At 38.0% G+C, this 26859-nt stretch overlaps 1 protein-coding gene across 5 annotated transcripts in view; it reads left to right on the forward strand.

The window, feature by feature from the left end:
* The window catches only part of LOC106174882 (zinc finger protein GLIS3), a 46711-nt gene extending 19904 nt beyond the window's left edge, over positions 1 to 26807 (forward strand). For 3 of the 5 annotated variants that reach the window (XM_013556636.2, XM_013556634.2, XM_086998769.1), the window contains exons 3-10: positions 3408 to 4825; positions 12711 to 12872; positions 17693 to 17803; positions 20261 to 20432; positions 21212 to 21326; positions 21626 to 22008; positions 22863 to 23102; positions 23539 to 26807. In XM_013556636.2, coding sequence (XP_013412090.1) covers positions 3408 to 4825; positions 12711 to 12872; positions 17693 to 17803; positions 20261 to 20432; positions 21212 to 21326; positions 21626 to 22008; positions 22863 to 23102; positions 23539 to 23672 — 2735 coding nt within the window. In that variant the 3' untranslated portion in view covers positions 23673 to 26807. The remainder of the gene's footprint in view (positions 1 to 3407; positions 4826 to 12710; positions 12873 to 17692; positions 17804 to 20260; positions 20433 to 21211; positions 21327 to 21625; positions 22009 to 22862; positions 23103 to 23538) is intronic. The other 2 variants (XM_086998771.1, XM_086998770.1) reach the window with 2 other exon arrangements.
* Positions 26808 to 26859: the final 52 nt, after the last annotated feature.

Genomic DNA, 26859 nt, shown 5'->3' on the forward strand with positions numbered 1-26859 from the left:
CTGACATACTACTACTACTACTAGACTATTGAACAACTGTATGTGTTAGAAAGATGCACAGTTGCGCTGGCAAAAATCATGCTCAATTTTTTTTTCTGAAATTGTGATATAGGCCACCTATATTGTGATACAATTTTGATACATATGAAAAAAATTTAATAAGTTTCTCTTTAACAAGTATGGCAAAAAAATGGCTAAAGATATTTGAATAAACTCATCAGGACTTGATGGATGTGTTGACAAATTTTTGTATCACCCTGTACTTGAGCACCAGTGAAAGTATTGCCAGACTGCACCTAGTGTGTACACAACATACTCCACTTATGGATTAAAAAAAAAATCATCCTTTGTATGTTGTTATATGAAACAATTGAGATCAATAGATCAAACTCCAGAAGTGTTTGTTCAGAAAATTAGAAATCGGTTTGGTTTCATCATGTTTTTAACAGATCATAACAGTTAGTGCCACTGAGTACAGCCAGCCTAACATTGATTGACTTCTAACTCATGCCGTCTTCTCTCTCCACGCACATAATATATTGCAAGTCTTCTGGTATTTTTTCAACATGCACACAATAACACGACTTTAGCTGGAACCATTTGTTACATCGTGACCTCAGAAATCTCAGGGGCAAGTTATTATTTGGTTTATGAAATGCAGACATACGCTTCATGCAGTTATTGTTATTTGTCTGATGAATTACAGATCCCCCTCGAGACCTATGAGAATAGGGTGGGGGTGTCTTATGAGACCTGTGTGAGTAGAGGTGGCCTATGAGACTTGTGTGGGTAGGGGGTGGCCTATGAGACCTGTGTGAGTAGGGGGTGTCTTATGAGAGACCTGTGTGAGTAGGGGGTGGCCTATGAGACCTGTGTGAGTAGGGGGTGGCCTATGGGAGACCTGTGTGAGTAGAGGGTGGCCTATGAGAGACCTGTGTGAGTAGGGGGTGGCCTATGAGACCTGTGTGAGTAGGGGGTGTCTTATGAGAGACCTGTGTGAGTAGGGGGTGGCCTATGAGACCTGTGTGAGTAGAGGGTGGCCTATGAGACCTGTGTGAGTAGGGGGTGGCCTATGAGAGACCTGTGTGAGTAGAGGGTGGCCTATGAGACCTGTGTGAGTAGGGGGTGGCCTATGAGAGACCAGTGAGAGTGGGTTGGGGGGGGGGGAGATTTACAATTTGACAGCATATGGATATGAACCTTTTTTGGTTCGCCTTTTTTCCTTTGATATTAGGTATTTCTTTACAAAATATGGATATAAAATTTTATAACTAGGTATACTTGTGTGGTTTTAGTAATATAGGGTGTGACACTGCTATGTAATAGTGTCATTTTGGATCAGCTGTAATCACTTGTGCACCCACAGACAAATCCAAATCCATTTTGGCTTTGCCTTCATCTCGCTATTGATTTATAGGTTAGGTTAACCATTTTACACGGAAATGATACTCATCAATTAAACAAAAAACCATTAAAGATTGGATTTAAGAGCTAACCCTTTGGTTACACTGGACATATTTTCTTATGTCTACAGGACAAAAATTAAATAGAGAAAGATCAGTTGGAAAAAAAAGGAATACGGTGAATTACTCCTCTAAGGGCAGGGGTTGGTAAGGGAGGGTGTGCCCTCTGGTGACACCTGTTATATAGCCAGTGATATATAGGTCTAAAAAGGCGAGTCTGGTAATGTGGGTAACCCAACCTTAATGGTACTGCCCATTTAATGTAGGAGGGAAATTGATGAGGTTCAGGCTATTCATTAGACCATCTTAGGTTTTCCACACTTTTCTCAATTTATTTCGGGGTAAAATGGCCTCACTTCCCACCGCCATGTGTTCAATAGGTTTTTTCTATGGGAGAATAAGATGAGCGTAAGGTGAAGGAAAAAGGATCTGAAACTTGCAGTAAAAAATTGCTTGTTTAGTGACCGCAGATAGCTTTATGTTTTTGTGAATGACTGACAAACAGCGCCTGTCTACAATGCATAATGTGATTTGAGAAGTTTTAGGATGTTTGAACTGTCTGGGGCTTTCCAAATGTGATGCTGTAGCAGATTTATTACAGCTATCATTTTGGTCCATCCTCCCTCCTTCATTGTGAAGGAAAGACTATTTTTCTTAAGCCACAGATCATATGCTTATTGACATATCACGTGGTGGAGAAATAAAGTATGGAGTACGGTTATCTTATCATGGTATTATATATAAGTCTCCTACCTTCTCCACTTGCTTGCTTGCTTTTAAATGAATTGTCTGGTGGGATTACACAACAAATAGCCAGCTATTACAGATAATATTAATAGTGTCTGACAAATCAAAAATTTAGCAGTAAACAGCTATTTAAGCACACGTGTGTTGTATTTGAACAAGCTAGACAAAAACTGACTAAAACAGACAAGCGTGAATTTTGGCATTGCAAAAGTTCTCATAACAATAGAAAAACAAAATTATTGTATTAATGAGGTTTGCCAGGAAAACATAGAAATATTTACAGTAGAGTAGGGGGCCAAGCCAAACATTGTTGGTTTGGATTGTATTTTGAAATTAACCAGAAAATCCCATAATAATGAGAACTGCTTTTATATCAAATATTGCATTGTCTGGAGGATTAGGAACTAAAGTAAAATATTTGAAGAACAGTTTAGGTGGTCTAACTGGAAAAAGGGGCAGGGTTCCACTTTGACTGAATCAAATTGGATTGAGACTTTTCTATTAACTGTAAAGAGGTGGAGGTCATGCAAAAGTGGAATTATAATTCTCCCTAAATTTGTAACAGTAAATCCACCAAACAAACTGGGATAAAACTTTGTTCAAATATAAATTCATCCAACTATTTGATGCTGATTGCAAAGACTTGCCCCAAGTAAACTTTATGCATTAAGCTAGAGCTGCCTTACAAACAAGATTTAATATGAAGTCTTATTTTTCATTGATCATGTTATGTTTTTGTCCTTTCCTATAGAGTGATACAAGGTTTGAAGAATAAAAAGGAAAAATCCATTAAATAGGATGAATCAATTATTTTGTTTTTGGCATTTTCCTACGATCAGTGTCCCTTGGTAACATTTGTTTTTGTTCACTGCTCCATGCAGTTTATGAGCTAAAAGTTTAAAGTAGCTTCTGAAAATATAATTTTTTCGTATCCATTAAGTCTCCTGTTATTTCAGAATCAATTAATACAGAATCACCTAAAGTATTCCTATTTATACAAACATGAAAGGTGGTCATATTTTATATGAAATCGAGTATTTAGTGACAATTAATCTGGCATTATTATGTAACCACACATTGAACAGTGATTTGAAAAACTATCCCACTTTGATCAACATGACTTCATATGTTCTTGTATCTTTTAGACTGTGAAACCTTACAATTCCATCAAATCAATATTGGATTTGTCCATTTCAGACCCAGGCTATAGTAATGGATTTGGACCCCAGTGTTTTGGGCTGGCAACATCTTCGTCCTACACACCAGCCACATCGCACTTCAGTGCCGTTAATGGCATGAGCTCAAAACTGATGCCTATGAATGGCGGCATGAGTCCACGCCACATTAAATTGCCCAATCACATGCTACAGAACCAATCGCCAACTCCCAGTGATGTATCCAGCATTCGTCTCAACAACTCGCGGCACCAGGCAACCACTCCCGCTATGTCAGTGTCCTCAGACACGCCGCGCTCTCCAGGGAGCAACACAAGTGAGCGGCCATCTTTTCTTGAACCAAGCATTCCCCCTGTGAAACAAGAGTGGAACGGTAGCTCGTATAAAGTCCTGCCAGCCATCAGTGGGAGTGACTATGGAGATCAGTCTCTACCACCCCCTAGTTCACTGTCCCACTATGCTGGCAGCCAGAACTCACTATCTCCCTTTCCAAATTTCATCCCAGAAATCTCCTCACCCTCTGGGTCCAGTTTTGCGAGCCCTCGCCAGTCTGCTCGCTCGAGGAAGAGGGCGCTCTCTTCTATCTCCCCTCTCTCTGCAGAAGGCCTGGACTTGGATCGTATTATCCGTACCTCACCAACCTCGTTGGTAGCGTACGTCAATGGGCACTGTATGTCCCCACAGATGGGGCTGCAGGCGGGCTGTTATGGACACTTATCGGCACGAAACAGTAGCAGCAGCCCCACCGGCTCAGGGTCCTCCAGCAACAGGCTGAACACACCGACCAGCTCAGTGTCTCACATGTCAGCCTCCTTTTACAAAAATGCCAAAGAGCAGCAGGATTTCATCGATGCGTCCACAGTGTCAAACTACATGGGTAACTTGGAGAACGGTCCCCACAACGGGATGCCTCCTCAGGGCAGCATGCAGAATATGATGGTGGGCCGCCAAGGGGATGTGGAAATGATGGACCACACCATGATGATGAATCAGATGAACACTTTTAAAACTGAACAAATGAATCAAATGAACTCTTTCAATTCACAGCCGGCAATGCCTCCAACGAGCATGAAGCCACCTCCTGTTCCATCGTCAATGCATTCTCAGATGATTCCGACGCGGCACCCGCCTCCGCGCCCTCCTCCACCCTATCCACAGGCAGTAGAACAGCAGGGGTACAACAGCAATGGGGAGAACTATGAACTAGAAGATGGGGAGAATCGACAGCTTACATGCAAGTGGATTGACTGTAACCAAATATTTAATGAGCAGGACGATCTTGTCCGCCATATTGAAAAAGTGCACATTGATCAACGAAAAGGGGAAGATTTTACATGTTTCTGGCAGGGATGTCAACGACGCTATAAGCCATTTAATGCACGCTACAAACTGTTGATACACATGCGTGTGCATTCAGGAGAGAAGCCTAATAAATGCACGGTAAGTGGAGAATACAGGTGCTCAGTGCTGTAAATAAACTTAGTTATTAAAATGTTTAACTGATATTTCAGATGTCACTGGAATTCAGATCCAGTTTTCATGTGATTATATTACTCTCTCTTATTCTGAGGAAGTTTGAATGCACCTGCAAAGTGGTTAATGTCGAAAGTCAACTTAATTAGTAAAGTGTTAAGCTGATATTCCAGGTGCCACCTGAATTTACGTCCAGTTTTTATGTAATTATATAAGTTTCTTGAGGTGTCACATGAGGTTTTCATTTTGTTAATTTCTGAGGAAGTTTGATCGTGAAGTTTGTAAAATAAGAACTACTAATCTGACAACTTAAAACTTTTGGATTACAGTGAAGTTGTGAAAAAAAAAAAAAGAATTCATATTTCTACAGATGTATGGGTGACATTTCATAACCTGACAGAAAGATGTTTTTCTTTTGCTTTGTGAAAGAAGAAAATTTGAACAATCAAAATTGGCTGGTCGTAAATCATACAAACTGCATTCGACACAAAAGTAAAGAACAATATGGTAAAGAACAACAAAAAAATAAGAAACTGTAATAAGGACATAAGATCTACCAGAAATGAAAACAGTCTGTCTGGTAAGTAGTGCACTCCACATACATATTGTGTATGTGACATGTCTGGTGACAGCTGTGGAGAGGCAACCCACACAAACCAGTGATCTGGTCCTGATCTCCTGTGTACTCTACGTGGAGCAGAATGGTCATGCTTTTGTAATGCAGTCAGCCTTCATTTCATCTGAGGTTAAATTATATTAGAAAAACTGTACTAATGCCTCTGCAAATCAGCAGGATAGGCTCCCTTGAACCTAGACTTAATTTGTGTTTGGCTTTTGCTAGGTAGCAGCCACTAAACATGGTACCTAGATCAGACAAATGTCACTGAAGGTGAATTGCAGGCAAACCTTTGTTTTACTGGACAGAAATTAGAAAAAAATACTATGCTGAATTTTGGAAAAAAAAAAGGGATGTGAAAAAGAAATATTTGTATGAAATGGAAGACGTCACTGTGCCGTCACACTGTTTTAGTAGTTGTTTTGCTGTAGATTAAATAACACCGTCTCAGTTTGTGTCAGAGAGTCGTACATTGGTACAGAGCGCCATTCTCTCCTTTATCTCTGTGAACCTTGTCTGCTGTACACAAAGCACCTCCAGGGTACTGTATAGTGTATGATGTAACACCCAGCACAGCCAGGATTTTAAAAAGAAAAAGAGGTGCATGAAGGAATTTAGTTCTGTGTAAAAATGAAACAGAACCTGAGGCAGTCATAAAAGTCTAATTTGATTTTGTGTTGCTTGTTCTCACAGTGTAGGTGCGCTTTGAAAAAAAAAAAAAAAGATTTGATTTATACCCTTATTATCCCTATTTTTGTTGGTACCAGATCAATAACGTTCAGACGCTATCAAAAATTATGGAAGAAACTGACGTAACTTGACATGCACCAAAAAATAAATATGTACACGGGCATGTTCTTACACCCAGAAATAGGAAGTGTTAGTCATGTTAATGATTAATTGTATGATTTAGTGAATTGGTCAATTGTTTGGAAGTGGTGTTTTTGTTTACCTGGTAGTATTGTGGGTAGAGCTTGTTGACAGAAAGCTGAGTCACCAGCACTGATGACTACAGTGGAACAATTTGTTACACTTTGAGCAACAAGACTCTTATTTATCTCATAATTTAGGCTCACATTTGACACTTTGATGTAATGGAAAAGCCTAGGAGAAAATAAGATATAAAACACGACCAGAATTTCTGTTGCCCAGACGTTGCAACACAGCCTCAGTCCTGTTTTCAGCAAAATTTGAGCCTTTCAACCTGGGGCTTTGTTGTGTTTTAAGATTTCTTATCTAAGATTTAACTGTGTTTCTTTTTTATGTTTGTTATTCACAAATTTCTGTTCACAAAAGCATCTTTTACGCCCCTGTTAAAGAGAGAAAGGTGAGAAAGACCATAGAAAGATTTCCTCACAAGAGGTACTAAGAATTCATACGCTTTAAAGTGGATCCCGTAATAACATGATATAAAGAACAAAATCAAAGGATAACTGAAGAATTGTCCATTACAAATAAAATCTGTTCTGTTTTGTTGATACAAAGTTGAAAGCCATTATTGTTTGAAACTTTTCAGCGTCTTACACATTATGAAAGGTTGGGTCACTGCAGGTTTGCAAAGAAAAGGCGAATAACCTGTAGCTGTTTACTCGCAGGGAAAATGGTTCTTTTGTATGAAGTGTCAAGTAGCAGGGGAAAGATAAAAGATGTCTATAGGTCCCAGCGTGTAGAGAACTTGTTCTGTAATAGCAGTTTGATGCTGCAAAGAAGGACAAATGTATATACCTGTTCTCCGTGGACAGGTAGAGTCAGGTGTGGACAGGTGTGTTTCTTACCTGGACATTGCAGCCTCTTGTCCAACATCCAGATGCAACCCAGCCTCTAAATAAACAAAGTAAAGCACGGACATAGTTTAGGATCTGCATCATCACGCCTGTGTGTGCTATATTATGTTTAAACAAAACAATGCCAGACTTAAAAACTGTTCTTATGAAATAGCCACTGGATAAGTACCACTACAAGAAGAAGAAGAAAAAAAAAACTCCAACTGTGCCTCATTCAGACAAATTGCACCTTTAATCCAGTTTCTTTTGATTTGTTTTGGGTGTTAAGTATCTGAAAAAAAAAACTCCTCAAAATTACATAGCTCACTATCTTTTTCTGCCTCTGCCTTTTTTATGTACTTGTATAACAAGAAAAGAATATCCTCAGAAAAATGTTCTTGTTTGTTTTCTTTTAACATTACATTTGTGTTGTTTCTATTTTCTATGTATGGACATACAGTTTCATTGCATATTTTAAGTCATTTTGTTATTTTTTATAGCAACACATCAAAACTGCCCCTTTTTAACTCCATGAAATGTGGGGAAAATCCATCCAATGTCCCAAGTGTATGCTCACACAAATTTGTAGCTGTCACCTGATAGAGAAAAATGTGCATTTAATTGTATTTGAATTTGTCTAAAGTTTCATTGTACTCGTTATTTTGATACTGTCTTGTCTCTCATCAGCTCATTCTACAGGTGGTTAACTCCCTGTCCTTCCACCTGATATTGTTACCTGGTCCACCTTACACCTCTCAGCAACACTAGGAACACATTAAATGGTAATGATTTACTTCAAGACTGTGGACTCACAAAGGAGACCACTGACCATTGGTCATTTGAGAACCTGTGATGTTATGAACTGAGGTGAAAATTAAGAGCAAATGAGTGTTTTTCGTGAGTCGGCAGGCCTTCTGATACCCGCATGTTGTGATGGCTGAGGTCTGTGAACGTGTCGGGGTGTCACGCAGACGCGGGCAGACAGAGGGATTATGCTGCTGTCTTATGGGGTCCACATCTGCTGTGTCAAGACAAAAAGGGGTATCAAAGAGCTTTGGTAAAATTTGAGTTGACAGTTGAACTGGTGCTGTAAGTTGGAATCAATTACCCGGGGAATTTACACATTTGTTGCTTCAATGTTGATGGTATTTGCACAAGATGGCTTTAAAAAACAAAACTTCATCAGGAACTGCTGTTGAAAAAACATCGAACGAAAGCCTGCCCCAATGGTTTGAAAGCTTTTAAAAGAAAATGTTGGTATTTTTGGTAAAGACCCCTATAGCAGGACTACCTGTGAAAGTTTTTGCAAGTGGTTTAAGTGGAAATTTAAGCACTTGTTGCACATTCTTAGTGAAACCCAACCCACTGAAAGCTGTCTAGGCAGAGCTACCTGCTGGGGAAGGCCTATGTATCTTCAGTAGAACAAAAATGTCTCCTTTCTGTGACAAACTCTGCTGTCTGATGTAACAGACAAATGTCAACCATATACCTCACGGGTCATGATTTAAGGTCACAATGTTCCCCTTTACTGTTTTCCTCCTTTCTGTGTATCTGTAAGTCCCATCGAAGTAGAAGAAGAAAGAAGTCTTGTTCATTACAAAGGTGTTTCAGAAAAAGTCAAGTGAGTTTTGAACAATGTATATCACTGCAGTCAAGTATGTACAAAACCTTGATATCACATTTGCTTTGATGACTTTTTCCCAGGCCTCATTGAACCATCACAGTTTACAAACCAAATAATAAATGTCTCTGATTAGTTTGGTTTAAGATATGCTCCACGGTTTATGAAAATATTTATTGGTGTCAAATGTAGACCGCATTTCACTCTTCATCTTCTGGCTGTAACATGTGTGGACATAAAATAAATTCTCCAAACTGGGGTGTTGAGGTTTTATGACAGTGATCAAGGGGCGGAACCATAGATATTTTCTGACAGTCTTCCAAATTATCTTTGTCGATCCATCATGGCATCAGGCAGTTTCAAAAGCACCATTTTCAACTTGAAAATACATGAACATTCACAGCAGTGGAAAACGTTCTGGTGCATGTAGGTTTTGTGTCATTAGTAGGTATTATTTCAGATGTGTGATTATCACTGGTAGATTCAAAAGGGAAGAGGACATCCTGTTTTCAAAGCACATACCATACATATATATTTCTGCTGATTATAATTACGTAGTTTACACCTTTAACTGTACATGGATATAGGGATTATCGTGTACTTTGCACCTGGTCTCAGTCTGATGTACTGAGATATATAATAACTTAAATAGACATATAGAATAGTTACATAGCTTCCATTGTGTGGATAGAAGGACCATGCAGCAAAATATTCCACCATTTTTTCTTTTCTCTCTTACTTTTTTTTTTACCGACAACTTAATTTTCTCATGTTAATTTAGACATTCAGACAGAAGTATGACCTGTTGATGCTCAGTATGATACATGACGCTGCGTAGGTGTAACACCCACACTTTTCACAACTTATCATGATTAGTCCATGTCTTTTACAAGATTGGTTCAAAGCTGTGAGATTAAAATTTGAGCAAATCAGCTTAGCCTCGTGGAATGTTCCTTTCTAGCAAGCAGACTTGAGATTGTTCCTCTCTAAGAAGTGCTATGGAATATGTTAACATTATGATCCTCAGGCAGAGTAAACAGACATTAAAACTGGGATAAAAAGACATGGAGCCATTTTCTTTTTTTTTTCTTCTTTCTTTTCTTTTTAGGGAGTGAAGTATCTTGAGACCTTTATAAATAAAAACTTTAAGATATGGTATTATAAGTGAAAAGAGAATAATAGGTTAGGAAAATTTGATAAGAGGATTCCAAGGATGTTGCTCTCTTTTCCTTTTTCTCCTCTCCTTGTTCATTTTACCACCAAAAAATTATCACAGGAATGCTTGAAGAACACTTAATAACAATATGTAGCCTTTCAGGGGTGCATGCACCAAGTGAACAACTTTCTAGGTGCAAGGAGTATTGCTAGCTGTACTCTGACTTGCCCTTGAACTACCTTTTGCAGTTTGCGCAATATGTAAACATTTTGTCAAGCTATTACAGCGATCTGAAGTGCCGAGCCTTGTTATTAGTCATCTGGATCCAAACACTTTCATCAAATACAACAGCCTGTGGATGGTTTTTCAGTCAGCATGGTGTAGAATGTTTCTGTCTGTCATCTCTTGTTTTTTTCCGTTTTCTCCACTGCATACTGTCCCAGTCATTTTGGTATTGCTGATGAGTTTTCCCAGTGTATTGGTGTAGAGTCGGTCTGCCGCAGGCCTGGGTAAATACCTATGATAACAGCCATTGTGTCACTGCTGTCGTCAGCAATTTACGTTTTGCTGTAAAAGTGACGTAGGTTGTGGTAATCAAACTGGGCAACAGAGCTCATGCCCCCCCTTCCTCCCTCTTCCCCCATGTTGATAAAGTTAAAACCCTTTAGTTATACTTCAGAATATTCAGTATCATTCACTGAGCTGTAAAAAAAGATGAAGATACTTGTTTGATGGGCTGACATGTTTTTATTAGAGTAAAGATAGGTGTCTCTGACACTGCGGCCCTTAAGATTCCATATATCTCTCTATCATGAATTGATTGTTTGATCTAAAAGTTTGACGCGGTTGGAAATAATAGGGCATTGTTTTGCGGACCTTTTGATTTACTTGTGAGATTGATCGCAGTAGGGAAAAAACAACTTCAAAAAGATGTCTTTTCAGAATCCAAACTGTGCTGTGTAAATCGAGAGCAAATATCCATGGACAAGTGGCTTCAATTTCAAGGCACTATTCTGAGAGCTGGTTATGTTAGAGTAAATTACATGAAAACCATTTGTTGAACATTTTTCCCACTGGGTTTAATGGTTAGTGACAACAGGCTGGGGTTGGCCAAGTGCATGCCATTATTTGTGTTTCAGAAGTATTGAAAGTAGAAGTAAGTTACAAGAGATCAAAGAGCAGGAGTTTGGAGGACAGATCAACTGTACTGGAGCAGTTAATAGTACAGTCACCACACCATGTAGTAGCACTTCTTGGGCCTGTGATTTGCACAAATTTCATGTGTAGTTGTCATGCCTAGTTCAGCTTTTCAATCAAAATTACTCGGCCATATACGTTGAAAATATTTGTGATTAAACAAATATAGGTTAAATAATGATAGCAATAAAAAGAAAAAAAAAGAACAGATTCCCGACTCTCGTTGCTTACAATTGGATACATCCAGGGAACATTTTTCCACTTAATTGCATTTCCACTTAAAATTTACATGTCCAGAAATTAAAGTTTTTTTTTTGTTCTGGAGAACTTGGGTCATTAACGATTGCCATTGTAATTTAATTAAATGTACAAGTTAAAGCAACAGCTTGGTAAATCAGTGTTCAGACTTGGTAAGTTTGTTTTTGTCATTGAAACTGTTTGTTAAACAGTGGTATCCAGGGAATGACTCCTGACCTTTTTTGTTACTGTAACTAAAGGAAAACACTTGGTAAAAGCTACTTACCTTATTTGCCCTTAAATGTTTGCCATTATAGAAAGCATGACCAGAAAGAAAGAAGAAATGTTGCTTAAATTATGGTGGTATAATTTTTTTAGGAAATATGCTTTGAAAAACTGGAAAATCTGAAAGTGATATTCTTGAGAAATATCCGATGGAGCATTAACATGGGCACATCCCGTTAGAGATGAAACATCATGCAATTGTTCATTCCAATGCCTGACGCGTTTGGTAAAGACATTTTAGCCATACCTTTGTCAAGTTTTGAAAGGATATAAACTAGAAACCTACATATCAGTGGATGGAGTGTACTCTAAAAGAGAACAGAATGTGACACATTTGGTATTAAAAGTTCAGAAAATCACCACCATGGTTCACAGAGGGTTGCCATGGTTCATTGCAAACATGTCGACTCTGTCAAAGGACATTTGTGCTTGCCCAAAGAAATTTTCTCTCTTTCATTCCTTATATGATTTTAATGTTAAGTTTTAATGGGTTAAATTACACAATGAGCTTACTGGAATTTTGAATGCAACTTTTTATTTAACTAAGGTTAGAAATATGACAAATATCCTAAAATTTGGCTCTTTAATCTGCCATGCAGCTAACCTTCTAAGTATACAACCCAAGAGATTTTATGCAGAATCATGGTGTGACATGGATCATTTGTAGCTCTCTATTTCCCTGAAGGCAGCAAACACCAATGTAAATGCTGGGGCACACGCCTGGTTCTTGCTGAGGGCCTACATCACATGAATGTTATCCTACATGGCAACAAGGCTTGAAACAAGCTCTGTAGATATACATGTTTATTAGAGATGTGGTGAGATTATTTACCATACAAATGGAAACTGACAACACCTGCCTTGATAAAATTTACTATTTGCACAACATTCATATGAAGTATTGGTGAAAAAAAAAAACGTATGGTGTGCTTCGTGACAACATTTTTATGTTTTTTTATCTCTTTTACTCTTTTCAGTTTGAAGGTTGTAATAAAGCTTTCTCACGCCTGGAGAATCTGAAGATTCATCTACGGTCACATACAGGAGAGCGGCCATACTTGTGCCAACACACGGGCTGTCAGAAAGCATTCAGCAACTCCTCGGACAGGGCCAAACATCAGAGAACACATTTAGACACAGTAAGTACATTGGAAAAACAGGGTGTAAGATGAGGACAGCAGTAAGTATAGGAGATACAGGGATGGAAGATGTTTTTATATGCAGCTATACACCGGCCTACCCTGCCCTACACTACTCACTATTGTTTACAAAGAAAAAAACAAATGTGAACCCCCATTTAATCATTTGAAGCCTTCATCCCTTATCCTCAAATCATAGCCAGGTGGAACAAAGGCTTCTTTTTAATATCCATCAGTTATGAATTGTCAAACACAATGCCAGTTCTTAATTGAAATTCAATGGAATCTTATACTTTATTACTCTAGCCCTAGGATATAAACAGGGAACAATGGGGGTGCAGTAGCCCCCGGGGGCACATGGTGCCAAGAGTACTAGGGGCAACCTTCTTCAAAATATCAACAATAGTGGCCTTGATGAGGACAGGGCCTCTGTAATATAAATTGGACATGGGGATAATTGTGTTTTGGGACTGTTGAATAAGTCTGTAAGTTTGTATTACGCCAGCACAGCAAGGCTCTCACTGAATATCCAGGGAGTTGACTGAGATATCCTCCAGTATCCAAAGACCTGGCTATGAAGCTGCAGACGGCGGCAAATCTCAGATGGGTTTTGCAACATCAGTAAAACAAACATGATTTAAAAATGGTTAAACAAGGAACTTATCTCGAGATAAGATTAGAAAAACACTTTATTCTCTGAGGCTATTGCCAGTCCTTGTACCGACAGCAGGTGGTTCAGATGTTTTATGAGAATTTTTTTTCACACATGACCTAAAATTAACTCTTTTAAGATAATAGCCTAATGAATTGGGACATTTTTGACATTCCATTAATGGTGCACTTACACTTAAAAATCTTTCATTGTAGAAATTTTTCTGTGACTTGATGACAAACCCTACTGTAATGGTTTCTTTGGCTATCGTCACTGTTGTGGAACTGTAGAAAATGAGCTTATAAAGGGACCATAGAGAGCAAATTGTAAAAAACCCATGTCAGGGGGGCTAGTCTAATACAGCAAGCAACGATAACATCTCTGCCATCGAGGTGTTGATAGTGTCGTGTTCAGTGAAATGTGGACTTTATTTGCATAGTCAGACTGAAGGTGAATGGGACTGTGGAATCAAGGCAGTGCCTTATTTCCCCGCCAGTTTTGCCTTTCTCCTGACTTTTGCCCTTGTGGTCAATGATCGAATCAGTTTTTTCTTCCAGTTCAGCAGCTCTGCGACATTGTCTGAAAACACAGTTAACTTTGTGAAATAAGAATGAGTTTGGTTAACTTTGGGAGTCTGTGACAATTTCAAGATTACAGCGCACAGGGGCAGGGGCAGGGGCAGGGGCAGGTGCACCCTATACATCACCGCGGCCGAAAACTAGCTTGAAGCTACTTTTTGTTGATCAAACTACACAGTTTGTATGTTTTAATAGAATAGCAGTTGCTCTAACCCATCTGGGCCCACATTTAGATTTCTTAAACTCACAATAGATGCTTTATAAGCCTAACTAGTCTTGACTAGTGGCATGTAAACAAGAGCGTGCTTCATGTTGTTTACTTCAACATTTTTTCTGCGGAACCTATTCTTCTGTCCCATACAACCTGGCACAAACTGCAGCATGTTTGATGTGTGCAATGAATTGAAACCTCTAATCAATTTGGAGACACATCTTGAGACCCCTTTCCTCACCTTTTCATTTGTGGAAAAAAGTTAAAAAGCAAATGGAAAAATGGCGAGATGTTTGTCTAGGAGAATGTGCCTTTGAATTCAGAAGAACTGTTCAGACCTTCGCGGGGGGAGGAGCGGCCATGTGCAGATGTCCTCGAGTTTTCTCAAGGATTTCTTTACAAGAATGCCATCAAAATTGCTTTTGGTTGGTACTAATGAAGCAAAAAATTGTGACACTCACTTCCTCTATTGCCCAATCTTTCCCCTCTTTGTATTTGTCATACTTTGGCAAGCTTTCAATATAATTGTAACTCTGCTCAGATTTTAAATTGATTCAGAAGAACATTTTATCATCTCATGTTATGGGTTTTTGGTATTAAGGCACTTCACAGTTTTATCAAGTTTACAAAAGCTAAAGCTTGTCTTTTCTTTGACTTTATGATTTAAGAGGGTCCAGAAGTTGATACGTTGGCACCACATGGTACAGCTGACGGCTACAAGGCCTGGCTGGAGGACTGACTGGAATGCCATTTCACCATTTAAAATTCTAGTGCTGTTTTTTTTTTTGTTTTTTTTACTTTTTGGGAAAAAAAAGAAAAAAGGAACAAACTGTAGGATAACTATACAGAAATGCATTTTGTGATTTGAAGAAGCAATATCACTTTAAGATAACTCCTTTCAGGTTTTGAAACAACAAACAGTCTTAGTGGAGAAAAAAAAATAGAGGGATTTCTGCACCATAATTTAATTTATTTGCATCTCATACCTTTTATAAAGATCAAGTTCAACAATGTTCAGGCATAGGGCAAGTTTTTGAATTGAAGTGGAAAATGAGACGTATTTTTACTGGAAAAATCATGTGCCTTTGTCAGACCACCCTGACAACTTGAGCATGTAGAAAGGATAAACTGTGGCAGATAGGAGCACTTTGCCTGCTGTGGAGAACTGGGGGGTTTGATAAAGAACCTGTGAGAGGTATACTAGGCTTCCTGTTTGGCCATATCTAGAACTTATTATGTAAACTTTTCCTTCTCTAGATACTGATAATTGTGTTATGGAACACTAGCTTCAGAGAGTTCATAACCAGGGAACATTATAGGGGACATAGAATTGGGGGAGGGGGGGGGAGCAAGTGATGCAGTTTGTAATATCAAAATAATATATGTGTGGAGGAATTAAATGAGATTGGATATGCTAGTATGTAAATGGAACTGCTTGGTGTCTGTTTTCACATATTGCCAATAGTAAACAGAAAAAGCTGAATAATCATGGAATTTTGAAATTATGTCATTACTGAGAAAAAGATGACCTGATACCTTTTGGGGCAAAAATTTTTACTGAGTGAACAGTCTGTTTTGGTCATGTTACATGATTGTCTCAAGACAAACATCATGGCAGGGAGAAAGGTCCACCAGAGGGCACCAAAGGTGGTAAAACATTAACCTGTGGCATGATGGAAACAGACTGTTCACTGAAATAAGTTTTGTCATAATTGTTTTGCACCAGTAGGAATCAAATCACCCTTTTTTCATGTGTTTAATGGTGCACAATAAAAGTTATAACCCCATATTATTGTTAATTTTTCCTTTCAGCATCCTAGCTGTCAAGGTCTTTTTAGCTGAACTTTTGTACAAGAACCTAAAAAAATTAAAATAACTAAATAAAAAAAAAGGAGGAAAAAAGGGCAACAGGCATCAACTCTGTCAGGAACCTTATTTTTAGTTTTGAAATCCGCCTAATGGACCCCTAGCCATACTTGTTCTCATTCATTAAGAAAATAAAAAGTATTTATCCTGGCTGTTCACATGGTGATCAGGACAATTTAGACCTGAGCTTTCACGCCTTGTGTCATGAGCCCTGTGTTAACAAACTGTATCAGGCTTCACTGCCACCCAAGTGTATGCTAAGGGGATAGAATTAAGAGCTTGGAGCTGCCCGACCATGAAAAAATACATTAAAAAAGTTATAATTAGTTACAGAAAGTCCAGTCCAAAGATCTTTAAGAATATTTTAAAAGGAGTTGAATCTACAAAATTGAGTGTCAAAGAAAAATTACATTCAGTAATATCAAGAACATGGAACAATCTAAGCCTTACATCCAAACTTGTCACAAGATCTTAAACACATCATCAATCAGCTGCGTCCTGAAGGTTGACAGCTTATGAAAACAGGACAAGTCAGTCGATTGCAACAACAGATTGCATAAGCTGAGGTACAAGATGTATTTTTTAGCTCCTTTCAAGTAGTTGTTGGCATGAATAGAAAGTCACAAAGAGTAACAATCATACAGAGAATGGTTTATTGATTTTGCCTCTATGATAGGGCATGATCAAGTTTACAAGTGTAATGTAATGATGATGTAGATTTTAATGATAATATGATAAAAATAATATGATAAAATAAATTACAGATGGTCGATTTGAGAACTCAAACACTGTATTCTTAATTATATCTTAAAGAAGTCTTGTTTTAGACAAACAAATGAAAAAATTACACAAATGACAAATTTTCAACAAAACTTTGATGAATGGACAAATTTGCACAGATTTTTTTTTTCATTTTCTAAGTGAATGAAGATTTTTCCTTGACCTCTAAAATGTGTATATGCTAACAGATAGCTTTAACAGTCCACTTTTCCAAATAATTGTCTATCATAGCCGCCAGGGCTGCTCAGGACTTGGAGAACTTTCACTTCATGCCTGTCATTTACACCAACACAAATGTTAAGATTGTATGCTCTCCATCTGTAGTGTTTCTCTCATTCTAGATATATTGGACGTGTAATTAGTCTTTATCTGTATATTAAATAAGTCTGGTGAGAAGTGCCTGGATCTATGCACCCTGAGTTTCACTGACCTCATTGTGATTGTTGTCTAAACCTCCTTTTGTTCTCTGTCACTGCTAAGCAAATTTGGAAACTTAATTTTTGGTGGTAAAAATCCCTCTAATAACCTTTATAGTCGTGGTTTATTAACCAATAAAATCATCCTAATTAGCCTGAGTTAGAAGTTAGAGTATAGATATACTCTCCACACAACATAAGTAGTTCTCTTCAACACAATGATGATTGGGGAGGGGGGAGTTTCTAGAAGATCCTGTAACTCGGGGCGATCAAATGTTATTGATAAATATAAATACCATTTTAATTTTTCCTTCCAGAAACCGTATGCTTGCCAGATCCCAGGCTGTACTAAGAGGTACACGGACCCCAGCTCTCTCCGCAAGCATGTCAAGAATCACACACAGAAGGAGCAGCAGGCTCGAAAAAAGGTACTACACCGAATGTCATGGGCAGTATTTGATTGTCATTTATTTGAATTAAGGCCTTTTTTATTTTACAAAAATCCCTGTCACCTTACAGATATGTACATATCATATTATAGGACATGAGGGAGCACAGCATGCACTGAGGTGACCGTTGCTTTTAATACTGTATCAGACCGTTCAGAACAAGTTATGTTGACCTAGCTGATGCACACTAACTACACAGGGACTCTTGCTGAATGCAGTCAGATTAACAGACTAACACGCATCCTCGAGCAGCTAGGGGGTGATTAACTTTCATGTGTACTTGTCTTCTGGAAGCTTTATCACTTCATTTTCAGGGTGAAAAGTGTGTATGTTCGTCCAGGTAGTTTGTAGTGTGTTTGTAGCTAGACCAACATAACTCTCTCATTGGCAGTCATAACTCTCATATATATCTTGTAGGAGGAGGGAAGGAATTCAGCTCCTTTTTTAGGGCTAAATGAAAAGATAGATTTTTATGTGTTAGATGTAAGTTAATCTTTCATAGGAATTGAATGAAAATGAAGCCAGCATTATAAGTAAGAGGATATGACAAGTCTTACTGTGAACTTATCTCTGGACTGCTGATTTAGACATTGGAGATAAGCTATGAATGGTAGCTTTGGTCATTTGATAGCTAAATATTTGCTATTGATAGATTGAATATGTGAAGAATTTGAATAACAGGCTCTGGGTTGTACTTTGTACATTTTGGGTCAGTTTAGTAATGTTTGAGCTGCCACATGTTTTCACACATTTAGCAAAATTTTACTTGTAACCTAGCAGTTTTTATCTCTGTTGCACTTGTCTCAATCTCGTCTCACTTTCGTACTTGTGCACTCAAATTTGATGTCTTTACCTTTAGTACAGTTTGTTTATATGTCTGGATTCTGGACTGATGACAGAGTATAAAATCAGCTTTTTGTTATAAATATATATATACACCACGTTGTCATATGATTTTTGGTGCATGTTTTCCAGAATTTTCGCCGTGTGATAGTACATTGTTCTGGGCGAAGATTAAATCACTTAAAATTTATCATAGGCTAGGATCGTCACATGACCCGACTGGAAATTGTCTTAAGAAGTGACACATACAATACATTGTTTGGAATCATTGGTGGCATGCACATTTTGGGACTGTCAGCAGACATGATTATTTCCAATTTAAATCTGAAATCTGATTTTTTTCTTGGAAGTTTTTTTTTCCCTTACGCAATAATTTCCAGACTGTTGGCTGTATGGCCACTGATACATTTTTTCCTATTTTTTTCTTACAATCTACAGTCTTTGTCACTGTCTGGCGCTGACAATGCCAAGGCATACAATACTTCTGCTCATGTATTGGTATGTGTATAACTGTATGGATATAGGATACTTTATAGTCATGTGCTTGTTTGAAGATTGGAAAATATCATTTCTGGAATTCACATTTGGATATTAAGAACATGCTTTAAGGTATATAAACAGTTGTGGTTTAACATTATTTTACAAGGAAGAACTTTATTTGCAAGGTCTGGTGAGCAGAGCGTAATTGTTAACTTAAGAAAAAAAGTTCTCAATACGCTGTCAGATATACAGCATGTGATGTGGAGCGGGGGTCGCGGGGGATTGACCTTGCCAATTACCATCTCAAAGAGATCAAAGGCAGAACACATTTATCTTTAATATGCCACAAAATTGATGCAGCAGTCCAACCTAAAATAGATCCTCTGTGATCCCCGCTCTTGATAACGCTGTACAGAATTCCTGGGGTGCCTTGAACATGCCTGGTAATTGCAGCATTTGAGACAAGGACATGCTCCATAATGTGGACCTGGGTTGGGGGGGGGGGGCTGCGGGGGGCATTTGCAGTAGTTGTGTAAGAGCACATTTAGAACAGCGGACTAACAGATCTATGGATCAAATATGGCCGACCCACTTGAATGCTTGTTGTGTAATTCCTGCGGGGCATCCACTCAGCATCAAATGTCGCCATGTTTGATCTGTGGATCTGTTAGCCTGCTGTTCTGAATGTGCTGTAACATGATGTTGCCATCTGCGTCCCTCATGTGACAAACACATGGAGAGAGGGAGAGATGGAACCCAGGACAAGGACTGAATAGCTAACATGTTATGTTGATAGCTTCCTGATGCTATGTCACAAGGCGTTTTTTTTTATTCCGGAAATGATAAGTTTTGGTTTCAGCCACAAGTATTATGTTTGGTTGTAAGAAACTGTATTTGCAATATGAATACATTGTTCTTTATCACTTTCTATTTTTCCTTTACCATGAGAGAGAGAAAAAAAATAGGGAGGTTGAGTTTTCCAATCTTTTCTTTAAAGCACTGTTTGCTCTTATTGAAATGTGTGTCAAATGGCATGCCTGTTCTAAGATAAGACAGTAGCCATACATCAAATGCAGTATTTTAATCAGTGTTTCATTTCCTCCTATTTTTCAGATGCGCAGTGCCAACAGTGCAGAGTACGGCTCAGAAGATCTCAATGGCTGCCTCCAAATCTCGCCAATCAAGCCACGTGACTCCCCCATGGGGGATCACCACAATGACAGTGGCATTGGTAGGTGGTCGTCGTACGGCTCGCTCCCAGGCACAGCGTCCGGCCACTCAGCAGGTGATCTGAGATGGAGATTTAGATGTGGAATCTTTCATTTTGTTTTTATCCACTGTTTTTTTTCCTCTCTGGCACAATTGGCTGACTGAATTTTTCTTGTGGCTTGATTTAGTTATAGTTGTGTCTGAATTCTTGTAGAATTATTTTGAGTTGAGACTTGCTATCTGCATTTGGAATCTAATGAAGTTATTTCCTCCAAGTTGCTGCAAAGCAGAAAATTGTCATTTCCAGTGCAGATATTTAGTTTGGATGCTGTGATATTAGATTTGGTTGACTTCTCTCTATCTTCCACCTCCTGAGTGCAGTGACGTGTGCTTCATCACCACTTTGTATTAGAATGTCACTAGTCATGATTTCAGTGGCAAGTTTTCCATCCTGAAAGTTTGTCGATTCTGTTTTTTTTTAAGTTAATTCCAGTTCTCTACTTTAGTTTGGTTTTATGGATGTCTGAAAATCCCTACATAGCATGAATTCAATGATTTACCAAACTATTCTCAGATACTTTTTATACCTATATTTGTAGCCGCATATATTTTGAATCACACTTTTGTATCATCAAATAAAAAGTAGAGCTGTATTTAAAACTCCTGAAAACACTAATTATAAACATTAATTTTTCTTATACTTTGAAATAAAGAACAACTGTCAATATGGTAACTGAAAAATTAAGAGCATTTCTATGTCATCATTTAGTGAAGGTAAGTATAAGCACCCATCAAAATTATGCTCTCGAATCACATAAAATATTTTTATTGATTTGTTTTGTTGTATCCGCGCAGGAACCCTGTATTCCAGCACCCATTCTAGTCGCAGTAACACAGCCAACTACAGTAACCACCAGTCCCCTGTGAGCATGCACGGCAGTCCCATGATGCCGCACATGAGTGATGATGGGTACGGCTCCGCGCCTCTGTGGCACAAATTTTCATTTGTAGTTGTCTTAATTTGAAATGCCTTTGGGACATGAGGTGAAATTATGAGGGTTTTTTAAGCACATATCTATTTTATTTGTTAAATTGTTTTCACCTTGTTTTTTTTTTCTAGCATTCTTATTTTTGAGTTAATTTCCCTTAGCTAGGAACACATATATTCATTTGGTTGGAAATATCAGTGTGATCACATCCATTTGAACTCTTGAGTTGATATAATAGTAGGTATAAAAGTTTCTTATGCACTGATATCTTTGGTTTCAGGATGAGTGGCTTCTCCCCCAACCCTCATCACCAGATGAGCCCTGGCGCACCCCAACCCATGACGAACATGACACAGCAGCAGAGCATGACAATGGTGGCCCAGCAGAACATGCCCCTGCCCCAGGGGAACATGACCATGCAGCCATCACCCCAGCAGAGTATGGGGATGCAGCCCCAGCCACCCCAGGGGAATGGCATGAGCTACTCACCCCCAGACTCTTCACTGAACCCACACCCCAAGTTACCGTCCATTGCCAGAGTGCCTCCACAACAGATGGCAGCACCGCAGGCTCCTCCTCCACAGTACCCTGGATATCAACAGCAGTATCAACAACAGCAGCAGTACCAGCAGTTTAACCAGCAGCAGATGCCCATGTCTAATGGTAAGTTATCATTGGAGTGCCAGGTTGATTGCTTCATATGCCCACAACTACAGGCCTACCAAACTACCAGACACGGCACCGAACGATCCTGAATTCACCAGTAAATCGGACCACACTACCCGTTTTCAAGGTGTGTATCAGTACGCATTTCACAGTATCAGACGCGACACCGCTCTTGCCTAGTATGCGATGTGATAGTGACAATTCTGAGCCGGGTTGCATTGCATTGCATTGCATCACCACTCAAAATTTGTTCAGGGTATGATACTGTGTAATGCGTACTGACTCACACCTTGAAAATGGGTAGTTTGGTCTGATCTACCGGTGAATTCAGGATTATTCGGTGCTGAGTCTGGTAGTTGGGTAGGCCTGAACTACTTTTGTTTAATGTTTTTATTTAAAAGATTAATTTTCAGCAATGTAATAATATTTCTTATCGCACATGTGCATGCAAAGTAAACAAGCCAATTAGGGAGATGTATAGAGAATAATAAAGCATAAAGAACACAATATTAGACATTTTGAACCTAAAATTTGTAAATTGCCTCTCTCTTCCTTGTGTGTAGCTTTGATAACTAAACACTGCTTGTAATGACTCGATCTTTTCAGTGGGGAAAAATCAAATTTTCATATATGTAATTGTAGAATCATTAAAAATGATAGGAATGTTTGAATTTTAAGAATATATGACTTAATAAAATACAAAATCTGTAAAAATCACTATTTTCCCCATGAAAAGATCGACTCGTTACATTACTCGATGTATTGAAGTCTGATTGGGTTGTGTTTGCGCTCTGTCCACTGCTTTGTACTGACCGGGAACAGGCCGCGGTCATGCCTGTCCTAATGTCCAGTGTACGTCTCTGTTGCAGTGAACAGTGGTGGAGGCGGGCAGTACATGCAGGTGCACACCTCCTACCAGAACTCCATGACACAGCAGGACACCGTCATGAACCAGCAGGCCAGCATGAACGCCATGAACATGGCTGCCAACAACATGAAGGTCATGCGCCAGCCGAGTCCGCGCAGCATGGTCCCCATCCCAGCTTTCGAAGACACTATTGCCAGTTTGACTCTGGAACAGAAATCAAATGGTATGTAGTTCTCTGTAAACTCTCAGACTCATTTCATTTGGCCTAGTGTTTGTGGGTGTTAAATGGAAACATGTTGTATACACATATGGCAAAATTAAATATTTTTTTAACATGGTGACTGAAAATATGATTTGTTATTGTAGTCATAAGTCATTTTTTTGTCTTGACTTACAATTAAATAATATAATTGTGATGTACTTTTGGCCTGCAAGCCTGCAATACTGAGTAAATAAACTTTGAATTTTCAAAATATGATAAACTTGATAATTAACAACTTCATTGGTCTTTGTTACATATCTTATTTTGAGACAGGTACATATCTTCTTCATTTGATATATTTTGTTGTAGTAAAGTTAATAAAGTAAATATGTAAAAGATGAACGTGGATGGAATAAAGTAATTGTGTAAGAATTAACAGACTTTCTTTTGTTTGCAGGCTATGGTGACTGTAGTCAGGGTGGTTTTGATGGGATGGGTTACAGTGAAGAATCCAATCAGTTTCTTCAGCTGAATGCTGTGGACAGGTGTAACAGCCAGCTCTCTGCAGTCTTTGCTGATGGGTCTTCATAACACTGACGTTTTACTAATGGCTCCATAGGCTGCTCCCATTGCAACAGGTTGTCCACGGCAACAGACTGCAGCACAAGTGCCTTGAAGTTTAAAATTTACATTCTGCAAACTGTGTCCATTGTACTATTTACATGTAGTCCATCCAGCTTGATTTTTAAGTCAGAAACATTTTCAAAAACTATTGTCATGGAATTTCTTTTTGCACTGTCACAAGTTCAGCATGGAGAAAGTAAATGATGTATGATCAGGACAATGAAGATGCCAGGCATACTTGGTATGATCGCAGCAGAAGACAGCAGTTAACTTGAAGGCATTGTAACATTTTACCGGTGGTTTGATTGTTTACTTTGATAGAGGATAGTCTTTCCATTGAGGGTTGAACAGGTATATGAAGAGGTGCCAGATGTATGGAGATTGAACAGTTGGCTGCTGTTGATAGAAAAGTGCATTTTTGAAAGATTCATGAAAGAAGATACTACTAGATATTATTATGGTGGAGTGGGCAAAATCACTCTTAAGTTTAATTACAGTTTGGTTTTGTAAATCGTATTATATTAGACCCACATGCATACATGTTTACACATTCATGTGCCGGCACGTGCGCGCACACACACAGACACACATAGATATTCTGTTTTATTGTGCAAGATAAATGCATGATGTATATATATTTTTGTATGTGCCATACAATTTGAGCTATAGTGATTAGGTATTCCCCTTCAGTGGACATAATCATTTTGATATAAGGGGAAATCAAGCTCAATGCTATGTGAAGCAATATGACTTGCTTGCAAGAGAAATTCCGTCCTAACTAGTATTGTACTTCAACAATCAAGTAGAACAATCAAATTTTTTAAAGACTTTAAATATAGCACATTTGTCTCACTGTCTTATTATTGTTTCATTGTGACTTCAAAGGGAGTAGCACATGAAACGTCTGCATTTATGTCTTTTTCCAAACACAATGCCATCCATCTTCTGTCAGCCAATGAAATTATAAAATGTATCATGAAGAATATTGGTAACTGACAGTTGAATGACTATTTATTATTTACATTTGTTTGAAGGTTAATTTTATTCAATTTGTGTAATTTCTAAACTCACTTAATGTAGATAAAGCACGGCAGACGTTGAAATGGATTTGACAAAGTCAGATGACCGATAGCTCGACCAGGCCCAAGTATAGCAAGCTTCCAGTATATAGTTGCACTCAGAGAGAGTAGAGCAGTAGCATAGCAAGGCTTTATGATATACAGGCAATGTGTTTAATGTAAACAAATTGACTAAATTACTTAACTGCCATTTTGGTGTATATAAATATATATATATTGATTAAAAAAAAAAGCAATTAATGTGATTACTAAGAAGGATGAGTAAGCAGCTAGTGCTGAAGAACAACCATGACGTGATCGATCAGTGATGATTGGTTCAAAGTTTGCTATGTACAAGCATAGGGGATGTAGAGGCTTAAATAACGCAGTAGTGTACCATGGCTTCTGGCTGTCCGTAGCTTCAGTGTCAGATCAGGACAGACCTCTGGATCAGAGAACAACGGTGTTGTCAACTCATACTGTACTACTGGTGTGGATTGAAGGCACTTCAACTCTTATTTTATCATTTATAGTGTGTTGCAATTGTGTGCCTGTGAATGTGAACTTGTTTAATATTATGAATATTATTGTGTTTATTACTATCATTATGTGTTTTCTTTAATTATCATTAATCTTGTTATATATATATATATATATATATATGTCATTATTTTGACTAGTTTATTGAAAATGATAACTCTAGTTTCATGTGCACCCACACGTCCACGTGACACTGTTTTGTAATATATTGTTCACTGTACATGTCAACAGTTCTCAAAAACAAAGGTTTATTTTGAAGAGTTAAATATAGTTTAGTCTAGTTAGGGAGTGACTGATATATTTACATATAATACCGTCCAAAAAGAATTTTGAAGAAAAGATATATTTTGTAATTAAAATAAATCTATGATTGCAGGAATCCTATTTTTGTGTATGTAAAATGCTGAGCATATATAGGAATTGAGAAAAGATGCATTTATATTAAATCATTCCTTTATTCTTTGTATGGTTTAAGGTATTTATGATCACTCAAAGTGCTTGGTTTATTTAACAATCGTGTGGCCAAACTTGATTAAAACACATTTCATAATATCTAGTCAGTTCAGTTATAGTTTTAAAATAGACGTAATTAATGTACAAAGGTAATGTTAGGCAGTAAAAACAAAATCACATCTGATTGAGTAGATAAAAATAGAGCAAGAACAGGCCAAGTTTCATTGAATGCCAAAGTTTTAATATAATATTTTTATGAAAGTTGCACATTTTAGAAAAAAAATGTAGATTTAGGTGATACAAACACATTTTTGTACAGAAAACTAAGTAGTGATATGCCAAATGCTGTAAAGTTTATAGCCTTTTTCATGTAGTGGTGATCAGAGCAATGGCGCCATCTAGTGTTGGTTTAGTCACACGATTGTTGAATGCTGCATGGTTGAAGATTTCCCAAATGTGTAAAGCCAAGACATATATGAAGGAAATGGTGCATGACTCTTTGCCAAAGCAAATGTTTCTTTTTTTGTTTCAAACTTTGAAGATATTATATTTCTTGGTATGTAATACAATTTCTTTTCTTTGCAAAATGAATTATGTTGGAATATTATTATTGCCACAATTACAGAATTTTATATTAACGTGAAAAAATGTATGTTATATTTGATTGATCAAAGTGCACTGGTTTTAAACTGTAATGAGCTTCACAAAGCGAGACAGAAGTTTCATTTAATTAAGGTGACCATTTTTGCCCCAAGGGGTTTAAGTGAAGTTGAGTTGCTAACCGTAAGGGTAAAATTGATTTTTAATTTCCTTGTAATATTGAGGCTTGTAAGGACCACTACTTTCTCATAACTCAGATAAGGTTGAAGAACTAACAGCTTACTGTAACATTTCTAGAAGGTGAAGTAAGGAAAAACTGAGTGCTGTGGATGTAGTTGGAAGCCAGCATAATCTAACAGTTTAGGTCTTTGGTTTCATGTGCCCATTTTGGAAAGTATTCCTTTAAGACCATATCATAAACTTGTTTGTCAATAAATCATTATTTATTCAATGCAAGTTTTTTACGTTTTTCTTTCCTTCATATAGAACTGTTTGAACTGAAT

Source organism: Lingula anatina, chromosome 1, assembly GCF_051362555.1.
Source record: "Lingula anatina isolate TDL-2025a chromosome 1, LinAna3.0, whole genome shotgun sequence".
NCBI lineage: Eukaryota > Metazoa > Brachiopoda > Lingulata > Lingulida > Lingulidae > Lingula > Lingula anatina.